At 39.7% G+C, this 22,215-nt stretch overlaps 1 protein-coding gene across 4 annotated transcripts in view; it reads right to left on the bottom strand.

The window, feature by feature from the left end:
• ATP8A1 (ATPase phospholipid transporting 8A1) overlaps positions 1-22,215 on the bottom strand; it is a 231,557-nt gene that overhangs the window by 113,951 nt on the left and 95,391 nt on the right. For 3 of the 4 annotated variants that reach the window (XM_075997957.1, XM_075997956.1, XM_075997958.1), the window contains 5 exons: positions 14,261-14,333; positions 12,260-12,365; positions 10,031-10,113; positions 7,890-7,939; positions 6,260-6,329 (listed from right to left, as the gene is read on the bottom strand). In XM_075997957.1, the coding sequence (XP_075854072.1) occupies positions 6,260-6,329; positions 7,890-7,939; positions 10,031-10,113; positions 12,260-12,365; positions 14,261-14,333 (382 nt within the window). Of the gene's footprint in view, positions 1-6,259; positions 6,330-7,889; positions 7,940-10,030; positions 10,114-12,259; positions 12,366-14,260; positions 14,334-22,040; positions 22,086-22,215 lie in introns of all 4 variants that reach the window. The other variant, XM_075997959.1, reaches the window with a different exon arrangement.

Genomic DNA, 22,215 nt, shown 5'->3' with positions numbered 1-22,215 from the left:
GACGGAGTCGCTTTAGCCCTAAGATCCCGTTGACTTAATCTGTAAAACTCAATCACTGGATGATCTTTCAGGTTCTTTTCAGCTTTAAAACTTCATGCACCGCTTACCTGTCCCTGCTCTTTGCTCTTTCCTAAAATTGCCTATTATTCCTGTAGTTATTACCTGGCTTTGGGGTTTAATGCTTTCTGAATTTTTAGTATTCAGCCTTCATGGGTTTATGAGACCAGGAGAAAATAAATCATCTACCTGCAATTACTTTCTCAGTGGTAGGACCCAATTTGTGGGGTCTCTAGTCTCAGGGCTGAGATGTGGAGGCAGACTAATGGAGCATGATTTAGAACCCTGGAGAGAAACAGAACTTAGTGACCTCAGAACGGATGGAATATTCCGGGCCCCCAATTATGAATTTCTTTTCATTTTCCAGTCGCTGAAGGGGAAGGGGGAGCAAAGCAAAAGGAAATGATGATTTCCTCTCATGGCTCCTTCCTGAGAATGAAAAGTAGGATTTACAAACTCTATTTTTTTTTTCCAGAGGCTAATAAAATTGTCAATGAAAACAATACAGGCCACTTTAAAACTAAGAAAAAAATTTTTTTTTAAATTTAAAATAATGAAAATAAAAGTGGTAGGTAATAAGGTAGAAAGATTAAATTCTGCAGTGTATCCAAACATTCTAGTGGAAGAGATTGATGCTTTGAGAAATTAATTTTCTATGTTCTTTTTTTCTTTTTTTTTTTTTTTTTTGAGACAGAGTCTTACTCTGTTGCCCAGGCTAGAGTGAGTGCCGTGGCGTCAGCCTCGCTCACAGCAACCTCAAACTCCTGGGCTCAAGAATCCTCCTGTCTCAGCCTCCCAAGTAGCTGGGAGTACAGGCATGCGCCACCACGCCCGGCTCATTTTTTCTATGTATACTTTTAGTTGGCCAATTAATTTCTTTTCTATTTTTAGCAGAGATGGGGTCTCGCTCATGCTCAGGCTGGTTTCGAACTCCTGACCTTGAGTGATCCTCCCGCCTCGGCCTCCCCGAGTGCTAGGATGACAGGCGTGAGCCACCGCGCCCGGCCCTAATTTGTTTTTGGTTAAAAAATAGTTGGAATTTATTTTGCATGCTGAGCTGTAAACATCCCTGCCAGATTAGTCCACACGAAGGAGGGGTTTAACCTGGAGGGAGTCTGCATCCCGGTTGGTCCCTGTCACTGTGAAAGGTGTCAGATTCCAAACAGAGCAAACCCTGGCAAAACGGAGGCAGGAGAGGACCATAAGAGAGAGGTTCTCAGGCATGAATTGCCTTAAGACAGGAACTGTGACTCGAAATTCTTCCAAACCGCAGCCTACTACCACGAGCCACAGGAGGACAGCCGGCAGCTCATACCAAACAGCTGACGCTGTCTCCCAAACCCAGTGCAACCAGGCAGCCTGCTATGATGTCCAGATCACAAGTTTTACCTACAACCGCTGCCACCGCCCAATCAGAGCTGGCCAACCCCACGCCACTGGCAAAAGTGTTCTGTTCTTTTCTTTCTTTTCTCTTTTCTTCTCTTTTTTTTCTTTTCTCTCTCTCTCTCCCCTCTGTCTCTCTCCCCTTCTCTCTCTCTCTTTCTCTATTTCTCTCATCTCTCTCGTCTCTCTTTCTCTCTCTCCTCTCTTTCTCTCTTCTTTTTCTCTCTCTCTCTTTCTCTCTTCTTTTTGTCTCTCTTTCTCTCTCTCTCTCCTTCTCTCTCTCTCCTTCTCTCTCTCTCCTTCTCTCTTCTCTCTCTCTTTCTCTCTCTTTCTTTCTTTCTTTTTCCAGCATATTATGGGGGTACAAATGTTAAGGTTACGTATATTGTCCATGCCCCTTCCTCCCCCCTCAAGTCAGAGCTTCAAGCGTGTCCATCCCCCAAACGTTGCACATCTTACTCGTTGTGGTTGTATATACCCATCCCCTCCTCCCCCCTCCCACCCTCCTGACACCCGATAGATGTTATTCCTATGTGTCCACTTAGGTGTTGATCAGTTAATACCAATTTGCTGGGGAATACATGTGGTGCTTGTTTTTCCATTCTTGAGATACTTCACTTAGCAGAATGGGCTCCAGCTCTATCCAGGAATATACAAGAGGTGCTAGATCACCGTTGTTTCTTATAGCTGAATAATTACTCCATGGTATACATAGACCACATTTTATTAATCCACTCGTGTATTGATGGGCACTCGGGTTGTTTCCACACCTTTGCAATTGTGAATTGGGCATCAATTAACTTTCAATGAACTTTCTTTCAAAACAACTTCAGGCCACCCTAGTCTGTGCATATGCCCCCAAATGCAATTGTATCATTTGTATATTCCCAAATAAAGCTGCGTGCTTAGAGATGAATCTATTTTTATTTGATACAGACACTGATCATGTCCCTTGGCATGAAATTTCCTCATGTGCCTATGAGAGCTGCTGTTGCTCTCTCACTCTCTGCATGCATCCCAACCTCCAGGTTGGCATGAGCTTTCCTCAGCCTCTCCTCATGATCTTGGTGAAGCTTACCACCGTCTTAGGCTTCAAAGTGAGCAGGCTAGCTCCCACCTGCTTTTTACATAAAGCATTATTCGCCTCATTTCCCCACGGAAGCCAAACTCCAGCCACTGCTCTTTGATTCTGAATCCACAGCCTGTGATGCTTAACTCAAGGATTTTTATTTGTTTATTTATTTTGAGACAGAGTCTCACTCTGTTGCCTGGGCTAGAGCGTCGTGGCATCAGCCTAGTTCACAGCAACCTCAAACTCCTGGGCTCAAGCAATCCTCCTACAGGATCCTTCTGCTCCTAACCCACATGCAACTGATGACTGCCAAGTTTCCCTGAAAATAAGACCTGCCCATAAAACAAGCCCCAGCAGGATTTCTAAGCATGTGCGCCATAGAAGCCCTACCCCGAAAATCAGCCCTAGTGGTGGGCGTGGCTGTGCAGCACATCTGCTCGACCTGTGTGTGTCGTCGAGGAGCGGGAAAGAACACGAGCAGCCCTTCTCATCCGCCCCGTGATCTCTCCACAGGAGAGATCGGGGCCAGTGGTTCTAAAGGAAACAGAGTCGCAAGACATTCAGGACGGGATTCGGGGTTTGGAGAGTGAGGATGATGTTCCAGAAGAAGACGACTTCACTCTATTTGAATCAATGGAGATGGTTATGCCATATTTAAAAAAAAAAATAACACATCCCCTGAAAATAAGCCCTAGGAAAAATAAATATAAGACCCTGTCTTATTTTTTAGGAAACACGGTAAGTCCTAATCTCTCTCCTCCCAGTCTTTTCTGCAGTTGTCTTGGTTCAGATCCTTCTCGACTCTTGCCTGTACTGTTGTCAGTGGTCCCAGTTGGTAGCTCTGTCTGCATCTCTTTTCAGCCTTAAATCATCTTTCCAAATAGCATCGGAATGATCAGGAAGAAAGCACAAGTTCTTGAGCATGATACAGACACACACACACACACACACACACACACACATGATCTAACTCACACCCACTTTTCCAGCCACATGTTCAGGTCTTCCCTGACAAGCTACAAGTGGTTTTCAAATGCTCCTTGCTGTTTTGCATGCTGATGTCTTTTCATTACCTAAGCACTTTTCACAGCCAATCTGGGAATGAGGGGAAACAAGTCGGCAAGTTCATATATGCAAACTTGTCATAAAAACAGAAACCTAGGTCAAAGGACCAGAGCAGAGAGCCCAGAAATAAATCTAAACATATACGGTCAACTGATTTTTAACAAGGGCACCAAGAGAACACAGTCGGGAAAAGATAGTCTTTTCAATAAATGGTGCTGGGAAAATGGGATTTCCACATGCAAAGAATAAAACTGACCCCCCCCCCTTTTTTTTTTACACTATACATAAACAAATTCAAACTGGAACAAAGACCTAATGTCAAACTTGAGACCGTAAAACTCTGATAAGAGAATACAGTGGGAAAAGCTCCTTGATGTTGGCCTTGGCAATAATTTTCTGACTATCAGACCAAAAGCTCAGGCTATCATAGCAAAAATAAATAAATGAGACCACATCAAACGGAACAGCTTACGCACAGCAAAGGAAACAATCAACAAAATGGAAAGGCAACCTACAGACTAGGAAAAATATCTGCAAACCATATATCTGATGAGTTCATAAAGAACTCTTGCAACTCAATAGCAGAAAAACAAATAATCCAATTAAAAAATCGGCACAAAGGACCTGGACAGACATTTCTCCAAAGACGACATAAAAATAGCCAATAGGTATATGAATAGGTTCTCAACATCACCAGTTATAAGGGAAATGCAAATTAAAACCACTGTGAGGTATCACATTCATACGGATGATTATTAAAAAGATATAGATGTTGGTGAACGTGCAGGGACAAAGGGACCTTTGTGCACCGTTGGTGGGAATTTAGACTGATACAGCCATTATGGAAAACAGGATGGGGGTTCCTAAAGTAATTAAAAATAGAACTGCCACATGGCCTAGTAATCTCTCTTCTGAAGATATGCCCAAAGGAGATGAAATCACCACCTTGTGAAGGTATTTGCACTCCTACGTTTATTGTAGCATTATTCACATAGTAAAGATATGGGAAAACCCAAATGTCCATGGACAGATGAATGGATAAAGAAAACGTGGTCCCTATACACAAGGGAATATTTACTCAGCCTTGAAAAAGAAAGACATCCTGCCATTTGACATGACACAGATGGACTTAGAGGACATTATGCCACATGAAATAAGCCAGACACAGAAAGAAAAATATTGCATGATCTAATTTATATGTGGAATATATATATTTTTTTAAAAAAAGAGCTCTAGTACATAGAGATAGAGAATAACCCAGTGGTTAGTTACCATGGGCAGGTGGAGGTGGAGAGGAAATGGGGAAATATAGGCCAAAGGATACAAAATAGCACACATGGAGGATCAATAAGTTTAGAGATCCAATCTACAACATGACAAGTAGAGTTAATAAAATTATATTAAGAAAAATTTTTTCCAGAACAAAAAATGTATGCAAACTATGTCTATGATTATTACTAAAGCAAAGGCAATGTTTTTATTTTTTATTCAGTGTTTTAACTTCCCAAAGTTTCTAGGTAAAAGACTATTCAAAACTAAAAAAGTAAGAATGTGATTTGAGGGTTGTAAACTAGACATATAGCAACCATTTAAAGTGGGTGGTCTTAATGACTCTATTGCCTTATCGCTGAATGGTACCTTGGGGATGTAGAAGAATTTAACAATATACTTAAAATTGTATCCTAATCTTCTCTTTATTGTAAATATTCCCCTGACTAGTCTTATGCTTCTGACAAATCTTAGGTCTTTCCTCCAGTTCAAATTCTGATGATAAAATATATAGAATGAATCAATGTTGGGTGTTTGAATCAATGAGAATACAAAACCAAAGGAATCCTAAAACTAAATTCATGAGACATCACGAAATAATTCTACCAAAATGCTTTAAAGCCAGGGCATTTAACATTCTCAAGAGGAATTTAAACAACAGTCTTGGGCTTCTTAAGTTCAGTTACCAAGTTTCCAAGCGATAAAGCAAGGTTGTTGATTCTATTTAAAACTAGAAAGTTCCGAGTTGGTAAGTTTATAAACCAGGTACCTGGAAGTAGCAATTCAGAAGGAAAATAATGATTGATCTTAATTTTAAAAAGGCTCCAGTCAGCACATTTTTCATTTTTCCACGAGCGTAAATATCATTTTAACCAGGAAAATTCAGTTAGAATGATGTATTACCATTTCTGTCGATATAACTTGCCAATATACCAAAGCCAACCAATAGAAATGCTATGACAATTTAAGAAATGCAAGACAAACAGCAATCACATGAGGAAATTATAGCAGAAAGTGTAATCCAATCCCCCCACCCCATTCCTATGATCATTAGAAAATTAGATTGAAACTGGAGTGGATCAGTGTATTCTAATAAAATTTTAAAATATTTGGTTATATTTAACTGTCTTCTAACATAGCGTATACAATACAAACTCCAAATACTATGTGTAAAAAATCGAATTATAAAAAACAACCTAGGCCACACTTTTTCAAAGCACCCGATTTACCCAGAAGGAAATTCCACATTTCACCAGAAGAGGCCGAACACTCTTACAATAAAACACCGGCAAAAAGTGGATGTCAGCAACTCCGTGTTAAACATCTGTGTTGCGTTCCCACAGCAGAACGCCCAACGCGTACATTATAAACCATCATAAATCAAAACTGTGAAAGACGGAAATAAAAACTTACAGCTCCTTTGCAGTAGAGCCGTAACTTCCCGGACGGAGTGCGGACAATCACTGACATTCTTTTTCTAGCGCTGAAAGAAAAGAGGTTTTCCGTGATATGTCATCATACCAAGCATACATGCATATAGATGCTTGTCATGCCTTCTCATGGTTTCATAGTCACAGTGGAAAAAATAAATCTGACCAAATTATGAGTCCTGACCTTCCACACACACAAACCATCCCCTGGGAGTGCAGCTGGGTACATTTGAAAAAATACATCACGTTTTTTTAAAGCACCAGAGTATCATATACTGCCCCAGTGGGATAATTTACAAAATAGCTCCTTAGAAACCTGCAAGAGCTCAAACCCACCAGAGTAGAGTAGTCCTGGTTCAACATTTTCAGATTTGAAAAACGTACTTAAGCCAGTATCTTAAAAGATGGATTGATTGTATGTTACGGGTTTTTTTTAAATTAAAAACAGAAATGATAATCAATAATAAAAAAAATCAATTTTTATTGAAAACGAATGATAATCAATGACACCAATCACACCTAAAGGGCAAGCACCAGTGCTTTAAAAAGTAGTTTAAGCACTTAAACAACTACCGTTTTTCAATGATGACTAGCAAAACCACTGGCAGCATGCAGAAAACCTAATTAACGCCAGCAAAGTTAATAAGCTAATGAGCACAGACATTTTAACGCCGTGTTGGTGACGTGAGCCTAATCAAAACTGTTAGTCAAATGTGTACTATCTTTCGATGCGTTAGTAAGAAGAGAAAGCAAGTAACACTGAACAGAAGAAATGGGCACAGCATTATAGAGGTTAGAACTCATTTTGACCCATGCGTTTACAAGCAATCTCTATAGAACTGTGGGGAAAAGGGACTTCTCAAATGTCTGGACCTATTTGTTTTTCCTTATAATATTCTGCTGTCTCTAAAGCACAACACGAGGACAACAGTTAATACTGTGCTTCCCTGAAAATAAGGCAGGGTCTTATATTTATTTTTCCTCAAGAAGACACCCCAGGGCTTATCTTCAGGGCATGTGTTATTTTTTTTAAGTACGGTACAATCGTCTACATTGATTCAAATAGAGTGGAGTCGTCTTCTTCTGGAACATCATCCTCACTCTCCAAACCCCAAATCCCATCCTGAATGTCTTGTGACTCTACTTCCTTTAGGACCACCGGCCCCGATCTCTCCTGTGGAGCACTAGAGCTCTCACGGGGCGGATGAGAAGGGCTGCTCGTGTTCTTTCCCGCTCCGCGATGACATGCATGGGTTGTGCAGATGCGCTGTGCAGCCACGCCCATCACTAGGGCTGATTTTCATAGCCACGCCCGTCACTAGGGCTGATTTTCATAGCCACGCCCATCACTAGGGCTTATTTTTCATAGCCACGCCCATCACTAGGGCTGATTTTCATAGCCACGCCCATCACTAGGGCTGATTTTCATAGCCATGCCCATCACCAGGGCTGATTTTCATAGCCACGCCCATCACTAGGGCTGATTTTCGGGGTAGGGCCTCTATGGTGCAGATGCTCAGAAATCCTGCTGGGGCTAATTGTATGGGGAGGTCTGATTTTCAGGGAAACACAGTATCTTACCCATACAAATCACAGAGCAGATGTTTTATTACCTGGTGAACTCCAGGACGTTGAGCAATTCGTATCTTTCTTCCTGTCCAAGCTAGGAAGAAAAGGAATACACGATTACATACAGTTGGAAATATCTTCAGCTTTTTGGAGATAAACCCTTGTCATGAAGTTTCATTGTAAAAAAGGACCAGCACAAACCTTCCCTTTTGAAATAAAGAAGGGGACTTCTTAACTTTAAGGTTGACTGAGACATAGGAAATACAAAGTGCCAAACAGGAGAAAGCCAAAAGGAATTCCAAGTGCTTCGGAAGCAAGTCTTAGAATTAAAGCAGCCCAGACAAGAGAATGGAGGACCTCAAAAGGAATAGCCTAAAGAAAGAACAGATTGTTTGGTGTGACTGTACTGAGAAAAATATACTAGAAGTTTATGGGGGACAGTAACACAGGTAACTTAAACAAAAATACAAGATTTCTCTTTAGAAAATAAAAAAATTATCTTTAGGGAAATAATTTAGTGCCAGGAAAACATGAAATTAAAAAAAGAAAATAATTAGTGAATGCAACAATGTTCAGCTATGAATACTGGTATGGGTATCATAGAAGCACACTAAATAATGATTTTTTAAGTGAGATATAATTTATATGCAGCAAAACACATGCCACCCCAGTCAAGATATGGGACATTCCCACCATCCCATAAATTCCCTTGCACCTCTTTCTTTCTTTCTTTCTTTCTTTCTTTCTTTCTTTCTTTCTTTCTTTCTTTCTTTCTTTCTTTCTTTCTTTCTTTCTTTCTTTCTTTCCTTTCTTTCCTTTCTTTCTCTCTTCTTTCTTCCTTTCTTTCCTTCCTTTCCTTTCTCTCTCTTTCTTTCTTTCTCTCTCTTTCTTTTGGCAATTAAGCACATAAGATGCTCAACTTTATTAGTCATTAGGGGAATGCACATTTAAATAGTAAAATGTCACTATATAAGTGTCAGGTGGCTAAGATAAAAACCAGTCACAACACAAAATAGTGTCGAGGCTGCAGAGAAACATTTCTGGTGGGGGTGTAAACTAGCACAACCGCTCTGAAAAGCACTTTGGTAATTTCTTACAAAAACTAAACATGCAGAAGTGCCCTTTTCTCATCAATCTCCTCCCCACCCGAAGGCAACCACTGTTCTGAATCCTGTCACCATAAATCACTTCTGCCTGGTCTCGAGCTGCACCTAAATTAAAAGAAGGAGGATGCACTCATTTGTGCGTTTTTTTTCCCCTTTATTGTTTTTTGTTTTGCTCAACATAATGTGGTTGAGATTCATCCATGCTGCTGACGAATCAATAACTCATTCCTTTTTACAGTTTATTATATTCCATCGTAAGAATGTATCGGTTTGTTTCTATTCTCCTATAATGGGGATTTAGTTTGTTTCTAGTTTTTAGCTACTATGAATACAGCCGGCTATGGATATTCTGTTACAAGTGTTTTTGTAGACACAAACTTTTCATTTCTTTCTGGGTAACAACGTGCAATCGCTGGGTCGGGTTCAAGTTTACCTTTACTAGAACATTCTGTAAGGTTTTCCAATGGGATTGCACCACTTTTAACACATAAGCTAGCAACGTATGACTGTCTCACTTGCTCTACAGTCTCACCAACACTTGTTAATGTCACTATTTTTAATTTTAGCCTTCTTGGTGGGTGTGTAGTGGTGTCCCATTGTGGTCTTACCTGCATTTCCCTGCTGACTAACAACAATGCCTTTTCATGTGCTGCTCATTGCCTATTCGTATTATCTTCTTTTGTGAAATGTCTGTTCAATTCTTTTACTCATGTAAAAAGTGGAGCCTGAACACCTAACCGAAAATTGTTGTAATAATTTTGGGAGTGTTGAGGAAGGGCAAACAAAGGGATAGTGATTTGAGAGACATAAATCCTCATTTAACAGAACAGTCAGTAAATAAGACTAAAACTGAAAGAACCACAACACGCATCCTTCACCACATATTTTCTGAAAAAATGTAAATGCTTGAAACAGCTTAAAACAGTAAGTGCTTGAAACAGCTACAAGCACAGGAAGTGGCTGCTTCTGGAGTGGAGAAATCTCTATTTTACGACTGGCTTTTTTGGTATTGCTTAACCCTGGAAGCTATGCAAATGTGTTTCTCCGATGAAAGGGCCTTTTAAACAAACACAACTTACTGAATCTATGATCACTGAGTCCGGTGTTCTCCCCGTGAAAACAAAATTCAGTTGCTTGGCCGCTCTGACCAGCGCTCCCTCATCTGTTCTCGGAAAAGAGGTCAAAGCAAACAGGTGACGGAAAACAGTTTATCCCAAAATGCAAGAGAAATACATGAGTGTAACAAGGTGATATCGCTTTCTGTTTAAAGTTCTCTCTTTTCTAGCCGACTACTGAAATCCATTATTTAAAAAATTGTGGGCCGGGCGCGGTGGCTCACGCCTGTAATCCTAGCACTCTGGGAGGCCGAGGCGGGCAGATTGCTCAAAGTTGGGAGTTCAAAACCAGCCTGAGCAACAGTGAGACCCCATCTCTACTATAAATAGAAAGAAATTAATTGGCCAACTAATATATATAGAAAAAATGAGCCAGGCATGGTGGCGCATGCCTGTAGTCCCAGCTACTCGGGAGGCTGAGGCAGGAGGATCGCTTGAGCCCAGGAGTTGGAGGTTGCTGTGAGCTAGGCTGACGCCACGGCACTCACTCTAGCCTGGGCAACAAAGCGAGATCCTGTCTCAAAAAAAAAAAAAAAAAACATTGTGTGACAATGCTAAAAAAAACGAGGGTAGTATTTTTTTTTTTATTTCAGCATATTACAGGGATACAAATGTTTAGGTTATATATATTGCCTTTGGCCCCCTGAATCAGAGGTTCAAGCACGTCCATCCCCCAGACGGTGCACACCTCTCCCATTAGGTGTGACTGCACCCATCTCTGTAATCTTAAGTGTCTGAGACACATACAGACTCCAGAGTCATAGTTCTGAATATTAAGTCTCACTGCTAGTCATAAATTCCTAAAAAGGGTAATTTAAATGTACCCTTTAGTCTAGCATATTCTCCAGAAAACCGTTCTCAAAACGAATGGCACGAGATTACCTTAAGTTTTATTCTTTTACTCCTAAAAAGTCAAATATAAAGAACTAATTCTACTCATTGAGGATTCGATTTAAACAGATTTATTTATTTTCTACGTATTAATTAATTTCATGTTACATAAAACTTTTTCAATGCCAGAAGCAGGATGTGGCGTAAGAAAACATTCACACAGTTTCTGTTCTAATTATGAGATGTGACGATGCTTAGATTTTTAAGCAATTCGATGCCTTCTACAAATTACAGGTGCCAGTTTAGAGTTTAAAACACTTTAGGTTCTCTAAAATGTGTTCCTTCTTTCCTAGAATTTTGCAATCACCTAATTATCCGATTTTACGTTGAAAATAGATCTGAAATCAAGCATGCATATTAAACATTGGTAATTATACCAATAAATGTTTTATGGGCTCTCTTCAAATGTATAAAACTTGGCCAGGCGAGGTGGCTCACGCCTGTAATCCTAGCACTCTGGGAGGCCGAGGCGGGAGTATTGCTCTCGAGGTCAGGAGTTTGAAACCAGCCTGAGCAAGAGCAAGGTCCTGTCTCTACTAAAAATAGAAAGAAATTAATTGGCCAACTAATATATATAGAAAAAATGAGCCGGGCATGGTGGCGCATGCCTGTAGTCCCAGCTACTCGGGAGGCTGAGGCAGCAGGATCACTTGAGCCCAGGAGATTGAGGTTGCTGTGAGCTAGGCTGACGCCACGGCACTCACTCTAGCCTGGGCAACAAAGCGAGACTCTATCTCAAAAAAAAAAAAAAAATGTGTAAAACTTTCCTCACCCAAATAAATACACAACAAGCTCCCTGACTGTCATTTCCAAAATCGAAAAGCAAATTGGTGTTTTAATGTCAGATATGCTGACAATTTTTAGGAAAACATATCTTCTTTTTCCTGTTTGCTTAGATGCAAAAGTAGCCTAATAGTTTGTTCTTGGTTATTTATAAAGAAGGGGGAAAAAAAGTATTATATGTATGTCACAAAGTATTTTTCACTTGTGAGAATTCTGTTAAATTTCCACGTAAGTCTTGTCACACGCCAAAAATGACATACACAAAGTCATGCATTTTGACACACCTATATTTAATCCTGACAGCCAAGAGTTTCTGATCAGTAAATACATTTTTTAATCTAAAAAACATACTCAATGTGGCTATCTTTTCTTTTTTTCCCCCACAGCTCATTCAGCATCAGAACAATGTGGATCTCTTATTTTCAAACTAAATTGATGTTTTTTTCCTCGACGATCCCAAATTTTTAGGGCAACTTTCCACGGAAAAATACTCCACAAAATACTCCAAAATACTTGTACCTGGAGAGGCTGCTTGATAAATGATCTTATCGCCTTCCCGCTCTGGCACCGCAGTGTGGCAGACAGCCATCATCGTGAGAAATTCACATATTATGGGTGCAGTGGGCTGCAAGAAATAAACGCATAACTCAGCCCTTTTCACTTACACACCAAGAGTATAGTAAGACTTGCCATCTATGAAGAATGTAGTTGTTAAACGCTGGGCGTGCGGGATTATAGCCAACTAAGAAGCCAACATCTATCAGCACGAAAAAAATATATATTTTTTTAACTCAAGTTATTCATCCTTACATTTTCTCATTCATGTCATCAAACAGAAACTGTGCAGTGAAATAAAGCAGACAGGGCTGAATCCCGTCCTTGGGAAAACGCTGTCCATTTTTACCCGGTTGCAATTCCCGATCCGATTTAAATTTTAGGTGTGTAATCTTACTCCCCTACTTTTGCTTGGAGTGAAGATGACAGGGGGTTTTCTTTGGAATGTTCTGTCCTCCCTCTCTCCAAAAATGGGAACCTCAGCCTGGTCCGTGTTTTACTGAATAAAAATAAATAGCCGAGCCAACGATGTCCAATGGACTTTCGTGGCCTGAGGAAGACAGTAAGGTGAACCCTTTCTGCAAGGAGCTTAGAGTTTAAAGGAGAAAAGTGCTGTATTTCCCCGAAAATAAGACAGGGTCTTCTATTTATTTCTCCTATAGAAGACACCCTAGGGCTTATTTTCAGGGGATATTGCTTTTTAACTATGTGTTATATTGTGTTACTGTTTTTTAACTATGGTACAACAATCTGCACTTATTCAAATAGAGTGAAGTCGTCTTCTTCTGGAACATCATCCTCACTCTCCAAACCCCGAATCCCATCCTGAATGTCTTGCGACTCTGTTTCCTTTAGAACCACTGGCCCCGATCTCTCCTGTGGAGCACTAGAGCTCTCACGGGGCGGATGAGAAGGGCTGCTCGTGTTCTTTCCCGCTCCTCGATGACACGAATGGGTTGTGCAGATGCGTGTTTTTGCCACCTAGGACTGCCTGTCCTGCTTAGCAGCCGACTTGTCCCGGGCCCACAGTGCGCATGTGTGGAATGTGCACCACACTCTCCAACAGTCTGAGGGACAGTGAACTGGACCCCTGTTTAAAAAGTTTGAGGATCCCTGCGGGTGTCTTCTTGAGAAAAAATAAATATAAGACCCTGTCTTATTTTCAGGGAAACACGGAGGGCATCCAAGGCAGCCCTTGAGTTCCAGAAAGAATGATAACACAGCTGATGGTGCGATTTACTGAAACTGAGAACCCAGAGGGAAGAGGTGGTCTCGATCTAGGTTTTGTTGATCCTGAAGCTAATATGTTGTTGACGGCTCTCTTAAAAAAAAAAAAAGGGTACAAAAATACCTGTATGAACCTCACTCGGGGGCAGAGGTGGGAAGTCTACCTGTGCTTGAACAGCTGCAGGTTTTGGGGTAACAAGTATGACTTTGAGTTTTGACGTACTGAGCTTAAAGCAACTGCAAGAAAAGAAAGTTATGGGGCTGAAACTCCCGGAGACACTATAATTTGATCTTATGGAATCTGGTAAGTGTTAGTAACCTCACAGGCCGGAGGAGGTTCACACTGGGTAGCAGATACTTGGAGTGTAGACGTAGATTTGGTACCGACCCACGACACTGAGCAGGTTAATTCATTCCTACAGATATTCTGAAATCGTTAATATAGTGAGCTGTTTCGTAGAAAATTCTGTGGTTGTTTCCCAGAGAATTCTATCATCATCTTTGAAAAGACAGAATATTGATCAACTCGTTCCATGTTAAAACCAAATTTCTAGCAGCCATGAGTTCACGAAGGCCAAGCAAAAAGGATCCAGCCAGAATAGGCTTTGAAATTAATAACCGTTAAAAAACGACCGTGTACGTAAAAAGAGAGAAATGCGTAAACATGGAAGATAATGCGGAGAAACATCCGTTAGGTGTCATCCGTTAATGAAAAGGTAATGGTTTTACATCGCTTACGTGATTATTTTGGAGATTTTCTAGCAATGATGAATCGCTAAATGCCTTTTCATCTCCGAACTGTGAGCTCTGCCTAAAGGGGGAAAAAAAAAAAAAAAAACCAGAGTAAACCCAGATCATTTATACGAGCCTGCTATGTGTAACTTACTTTTAAGTAAATCATTATGTCTCCAAACCCTTGATAAATTAAATATAACCTGGCCTGCATTTCTAAGTATGGTACCACAGACTTTGTGATTGTATCCTGAAATACACTCTAAATGTATTTTAAAACGTGACATCACATTGTAACGAAAAATAATATTTTATAGTTCATTTTTTCTGGAGTCAAATTACCATTATACCAGCATGAAGTTTTAAAAAATGAATTTCAAAAAGTATAAGGAACAAAAACAACTGAAATTGAATTTCTTCTACTTCCATAATATCGTCATTATTTTAGAATTCTAAGAATAAAGTTATTATAAAAGCAATATTGACTAATTCTTTTACTTTAGCCATACGAGAAATCTTTATAGTGATGATCATTACAATATGAAATGCAAAAATGAGTAATAAACCATTTACATTTTGCACCCATGTCTAGCACTAATATCTGAGCAAACATTTCTGAACATATAATATTTGCTCTTTATATATAGGAACGAATCATAAAAGCGTATGGAATTTTCTGTGTTGTGGCTATCCTCAGATTGGCATGTGTGTTAGGTACTTCACAGGACACAAATAGAGTCCAATCATCTCTGTAAACTATCATTAATCTCATGGCCATACAGTTTAATATACAAATATTGAGATTCAAAAGAAAAACAGGTGACATTTAAGTGGGAATGTAAAATAGAAGAGTACAGTTCACAACATTTAGTGAAAAAAATACATTAATATATATATATATATATATACACACATCTGAGCTTTTATGCACAGAAGAAAATGTCAGTATCCACTGAGAAAAAAATGTGTCCAATATTAAATCATTATAACCCAGAAAGATTTTCATCACAATTTTCACAGGTTACAAAGAGTATTACCAATGCCCCTGTGTCAACTACCGAGACTTTCATATTTAAAAGCCAGAAGCTGGAAAAGAAGAAAAATCATTGAAGAAAATAAAATGTGAAGAAATAGAACAGCCATAGAATCTTTAGTAAAATACATTTTCTCCAATAAACCAAAGGAGGAAGTTAGAATGTTTATAATGAAATACACCTTTATTAGCAGGCAGCAGTTTAGAATTCTCAAAATATCCCCGGGAGGCAGAATGAACAGATTACCGTCGTTATTTTTGCTCTAGTTTTAAGGATGGAGGGGGAAAAAAAATCCAAGAACTCTATAAATGATTTATCAATGGGTTCACAGAAAAAAGTTAACACACATGCCTTCTCCAAATGTTACCATTTACTAAAATAATTCATTATTTGGGGCTTTATGAAATTTCTCTATTGTTAAAATGTATTCATCAATGGCTTGTAGTCATACCTTCCTACCTATTTATTTGCCAGATAAACTGAAATGCCAAGGAATATTCGCAGTAACATCTCGCATGTACAAGTCTATTTCCTTTCCAAAGAACTCCAGACTAAAAGCCTTTACAAATCTGAAGATGTGTCTCACTAATCTCACCAGCAATTCTTTCATTTCATAAATCACAGTTACCGTGACTGATAACAACTTTCAAGTGTATTTATAACCCAGTAACTCTAGACGAGCAACTGAAATATTTATAGAGACATATCCCATTCTCCATTCCCTGATGAGGGCTTCTGCCAGGGACACTACTCCAGGAAGAACTCTTCTTCCAGAAAGAGGCTTCCTTCCCAAGATCACAAACCAACAAAGGCACGCTCTCATCGGACAGCCGGGGTTGAGGTCTGGCTCCGAGACTTGGGTGGGTATTTGCAAGTCCACGGAGGCGCAGAGAGTCCCTGCAGGGAATACCGCAAGTGCCCCTGCGACACGGAGTCACTCGGGCTCTGACCGGAAGTGGGTTGAGCCCTGGTGCTCTTCCTCCTCTTGGAAAAAGCGGATCTCAGCGGGGACCCTGTAGACTCAGCTCCTGCTCCGACTTCATGTCTCTCTGCCTTTGGAGAGACACTCACAGGGCTGTCAGCCTGGGCTTTCTTTGTGCCCTCCAATTACTTCCTGGCATTTTATTTTTTATTTTTTTCAGTATATTATGGGGGTACAAATGTTGAGGTCATGTATCTTGCCCTTGTCCTTCCCTCCCCCCTCGAGTCAGAGCTTCAAGCGTGTCCATCCCCCAGATGGTGCACATCTCACTCATTATGTGTGTATATACCCACTACCCTCCCCCACCTGCCCGACACCCGATAAATGTTACTCCTATGTGTCCACTTAGGTGTTGATCAGTTAATACCAATTTGCTGGTGAGTCCATGTGGTGCTTGTTTTTCCATTCTTGAGATACTTCACTTAGTAGAATGGGTTCCAGCTCTATCCAGGAAAATACAAGAGGTGCTAGATCACCGTTGTTTCTTAAAGCTGAGTAGTACTCCAGGGTATGCATATACCACATTTTATTAATCCACTCATGTATTGATGGGCACCTGGGTTGTTTCCACATCTTTGTGATTGTGAATTGTGCTTCTATAAACATTCGAGTGCATGTGTCTTTTTCACAGAGTGACTTTTGATCTTTTGGGTAGATGCCCAGCAATGGGATTGCTGGATCAAATGGTAGATCCACTTGTATGGCTTTAAGGTATCTCCATATTGCTTTCCACAGAGGTTGAACTAGTTTGCAGTCCCACCAGCAGTGTAGGAGTGTTCCTCTCTCTCCACATCCACGCCAGCATTTATTGTCTGGGGACTTTTTGATAAAGGCCATTCTCACTGGAGATAAGTGATATCTCATTGTGGTTTTGATTTGCATTTCCCTGATGATTAGAGATGCTGAGCATTTTTTCACATGTTTGTTGGCCATTCTTCTTCTTTTTGAAAAATTTCTGTTCATGTCCTTTTCCCACTTTTTGATAGGGTGGGTTGATTTTTTTTCTTGCTGATTGTTCTGAGTTCAAAAGACGCCGAAAGCAGTGACACACACCGAGGAGGGCCCTCCACCTGTCTTGAAGCCCCTTCTGTTTTGGAGGCCAGGTGAGCTCAGGCCATCGACAACACGCTCCACAAGAGGCTCACTGAGGGACTTGGAAGAAAAAAGCTGCCAGGTGGAGGCAGGTAGAGGCCAGTCTCCAGGTCGTGGTGGTGCTGAGGCTTCTCTATGTGGGCATTGTTGTTTTTTGAAAAGGTCCACTCCTCCTGTTTTTTTTTTTTTTTTTATTTATTTTTTCCCAAGGGCACCACTGGTTCCAAGTCAACATTCCTTGCAGAGAGATTTAACTTTTAGATAAATGAACCTGTCATTATTCAGAGTCAAGTCCAAGAATTATGAACGAGTGATGGAAGTCAATCACAGTATTTTCGTTAGACACTGGTTTCCACCAAAGGAAGGAAGCCTGGTTTTCTGCGTGACTCAAAGTATTTCTGGGGCCCATCGTAGAGTTGCAAAAACGTGGAGTGAAACAAAACGGTCGCACTGTGGGAGTCAACTGCCGGCGTGACTGCTTTGAAGACTAACTAACGCTGATCTGGATGCATTAGATCTTGTTATTACTCAGTCACACCTGGAAAGATTTTTTTTAGTAAGCCTATTTTTTTTTTTTTTTTTTTGGCAGCAGAGTAAATAAATGCCACTCACGTCGTACATAATTTCAGGCCAGAATGCAATGAGAAAATAAATAAGATCGTAAAATAGAAAATACAGTGTAGTACTACCCACTGATATTGGTATTGTAATAATACTAAAAAGCACAGCGAAATGACTAAGCACAAGAACACTTTATGGTGACCCTTCTGAAGAATCACCCATACTAGTATTTACCTAAAAATTATTCTGAAAAATTTTCCTAAAAAATTTTTAAGAATAATGTGGAACTACATTAAATAGTTAAGGAAAACTGAAATAATGTTATCTGAGATCTGCTTTAAAATAATAGTGAGGAAAAAGGCATAGATGGACTGAAATTGGTCTTGAGTACCTACGACTGAAACAAGTGGATTGGGTACACATCTGTCTGCTTTCGTTTATGATTAAAATTTTCCACAAAAAAAAAGAGTTATAAAAAGAGAAAAAATGGTTATGGAAATATATAGTTTTGGAAAATAAGCAGATCTCAGGGCTATACAGATGCTGAGAATAACAGATTTTTTTTTTCTCTAATCTCCCAAATAATGAATCTCCCAAATAATGATGATCAATTTAGAGAATGGTAGCTTTTTAATAAAAAGGAATCGCTCTGTGAGGTTATAATGCTAGCTGATGGTTCTTGGCAATAACAAGAAACCTGTATTGATTTCTGGAGCAAATAACTAGCGGCTGGGAAATAATTTTATTTCTGTAAACTATATTAATATATTTAACAGAGCAGGGCCTCAGCCATCATCTAACTACCTTTAATGTTAACAGAATCTGTTTCAAAGGGCTAATGCATTGAAGATTTGCCTTCAAACTCAACTACATATAAAGTCACCTACCTACCTTTAAGTGCTAAACATTATGTATTTTTTTTAACCTCACATTTGGGTGGTGAGTACTGGTTCAAGTAGGGCAGTAAAATATGCACAGCTCATGTGCACGTGAAATCGAATGGACTTCACATCACCAGGCGAAGCTGTATAATAGCAGAGGGGGACGCACTTTCGTATTTAAGACTTAGAGAGTCACCTACACTCTCTAACTCTTGCACACCAGCAGCACGAAGGTATGGTCAGATGCCGGGAGAACAAGAATCCAACCAGGATCACACCTGTCACCTTGGTTTCACCGGCAACAAGAACCCAATTGGATGAGGCTGGGAAAACGGCCAGGTTTGTGAGTCCGCAAAGCCGTGTGCCTCCAACGAAAACTTTCCTCCAGTCAATTTAAATTTTTACCCGCTCCACCTGTTTTTCAAAACCACCACAAGAAATTTCGGGGAAACACATTCCAGGTTGAAAAACGGTTAAATGAAAACACCGAAAAGAAAAAAAAAAGAAGAAAATGATGTTGGAAATTGCAAAGGATATATCTCGTGCTCTGAAAAGCAGATAGTCTTTAAAAGTTCTTTGGCGTCTACAGGATGTAATGCAACCAGCGTTCGTTTTATAACCAGGCTGACTGAGGTTTGAACTCTGGCTCCCACAGTTAACTCTGGTTGTCTACTTCGGGGGCAAATCACTTACGGGCTTCTTTTCCTAAATTTCGCCAACTTTAAAGTGGCCACGTCAAATGTGTCACAAAGGCACAGTGAGATCCGCCAGAGCTAGCACTCACTGTGGGCTTACTACGTCCAGACGCTGTACTGAGAACTTTAAAAAAAAAACAGAACCCATTGAATCTTCAAAGCTTCCCGATGATGTAACTACTATTAGTATATTATCTACATTCTTCCAGATGAGGACACTCGGGCAGGGAGTGAAGTGATACGTTCAAAGCCACCTGTAGAATGAGGATCTGAACTTGCTTGGGTGGTCACAATCCGAAGTCCACATCCTTGACCATACCGCATAACCCGGGACATAGAAGCTCAAGAAACGGTTCTTTCTTCACCTTTGCAGGTCTACAGGTAATTATTTTACAGATGAAGTAGTCAAGTACGTATTTAAAATAAAGCTAATTTTATTATAAATAAGGTGGCAAAAGCCTTCTGTAGTGCTTTTTATAAAAATAAAACCATTAATATCTAAGTTTATATGTAAGTAAAAGTGAAAAATGTACAATCTATTAAAAAGCTGACGGTTTTTCATTTGGAGTTACCTAGTTCAGAATATCAAATATAGAGTTTTCCAAAAGAAAAAAAGAATTTATTAAACTAGATAAAGTAACCGCCTCTTTCCAACAGTCATTAAAATCTTGAAGCAACCTCTATGGAAAGGATATTTTAAATGATCTGAGCAAACAAACACCAATTTTAAACATTTCCATCCAATCTTAAGAAGAATATGGTAAAAGTAATTTTCTTCTGTTAGGAGTAACTGAGTTATCTTTCTTAGAGAAAATGTGTATCAATTCTACACTAATGAAAGAGTGTTTAAAATTAACAGAATTATGTGAAGGATGCAGAAAAACAATAAATAAGATACAGTCAAAATTTTAACTACATTCTCAAAGGATGAAATAAAAGGGAATATATAAAACATTAAACTTGAATTATCCACCAATAGTAAGACGCTTTGGCACATTTAAAAAACACTAGAAATCAGACCAGGCGCGGTGGCTCACGCCTGTCATCCTAGAAATCTGGGAGGCCGAGGCAGGCAGATCGCTCAAGGTTAGGAGTTTGAGACAAGCCTCAGCAAGAGCGAGACCCCCGTCTCTACTAAAAATAGAAAGAAATTAATTGGCCAACTAATATATATAGAAAAAATTAGCCGGGCATGGTGGCGCATGCCTGTAGTCTCAGCTACTCGGGAGGCTGAGGCAGGAGGATCACCTGAACCCAGGAGTTTGAGGTTGCTGTGAGCTAGGCTGATGCCACGGCACTCTAGCCCGGGCAACAGAGACTTGTCTCAAAATAATAATAATAATAATAATACTAGAAATGATTTAGTCATGTGTAGGTGTCAAAATGTATGATACTCCACACAATGAGCATGTGAGTACAGTATTGGCTTTCACTTGAACCAAACAGCTGCCTCTGTCATTAATCCTAGGTATTGGGGTTCACTGAAAATTGTTACCAAATCCCCACTTTAATTGAAAGTTGAAAAATATTAAATTATGCTGTTCAACTTCAATGCATCTTGGAAATGTGGCTGAATCATAAAAGACACATGTAATCCGAAAACAAAAACGTAACCACCTATACATTCTCAATGTTCTCAAAAGTTAATCATAAAAGACACATGTAATCCGAAAATAAAAACATAACCACCTATACATTCTCAATGTTCTCTAAAGTTACTCACATCAAAATAACTTGTTTTCTGAAACTCCCTTTGCCACCAAATCATGATGAATTTTAAAAACAGCAAAATAAACGCATACTATTCCCAGATGAAAATGGAAATCCACGGAGAAGGTGGATCTTAAGGTCAAACAAACAAACAACAACAAAAAAACCCCCACAAGTAGTGAAATTAAACTTATAAAAATCTATCTTTAATAACCCTAAAATTATTATATACCCCCATAATATGCCAAAATAAAAAAAAAAGTAAAATAAAATAAAAAATAATTCTAAAATTAAATCGATTCAAGTTAACTCTAGTCCTCGGTGGCATGGGTTTCCAACATTTGTCTCAGACATTTCATGTAAATGATGTTATTTTTCTAGCCTCCAGATTTACTAGAAAAATGGAAAGAAATGTGAAATGCAATTCCCAACGTTGAGGGGGCAGCAGAATTCACAGGTGGTGGCAGCAGGTGGCGCTGCTGAGCTAGAAAAGCCTAAGAAGGCTTCAGCCCTTAGAGTTGAAATCCCAGGCAACCCAAGGCCAGGGATGGTTCAGGAATGGGACATTGGACCTCATTACAGACAAATATTGCAAAACTCTAGCAAGCCTGACCTTTACATGCCTCTAAAACGACTAAAGGTTATTCCATAGAAAATCAAGGATACCTAAAAAGAAATACCTACATTATAAACACTGGCATCCTACCTGGTCAGCAATGCTTTTTATTTTTTCTTTCAAAAGTAGTGAAATGTGTCTAAAAAAAAAAAAACAACCTTGCGATGCAAACCTTTTAAAGAGCTCAAGGATACAGGAAGGGACATGCCGCTTACCATTCATCAGGAGAACAGCCGTAATCCTCGGGTTCAGGGATGTGGCTTTGGGAGAGCAAGCAGAGGGGCAGAGAGAGAGAGAGGAAAAACAATCACAGAAAGGCCGGGAACATAAAACCAGGAATAAGGGAAGTACTGAAAGACAGATCTACAGAAAGTTAAGAAAATGAACTTT

This window comes from Microcebus murinus, chromosome 26 (assembly GCF_040939455.1).
Source record: "Microcebus murinus isolate Inina chromosome 26, M.murinus_Inina_mat1.0, whole genome shotgun sequence".
In the NCBI taxonomy this organism is placed as follows: domain Eukaryota; kingdom Metazoa; phylum Chordata; class Mammalia; order Primates; family Cheirogaleidae; genus Microcebus; species Microcebus murinus.
This window is presented reverse-complemented; position numbering and strand designations above follow the sequence as displayed.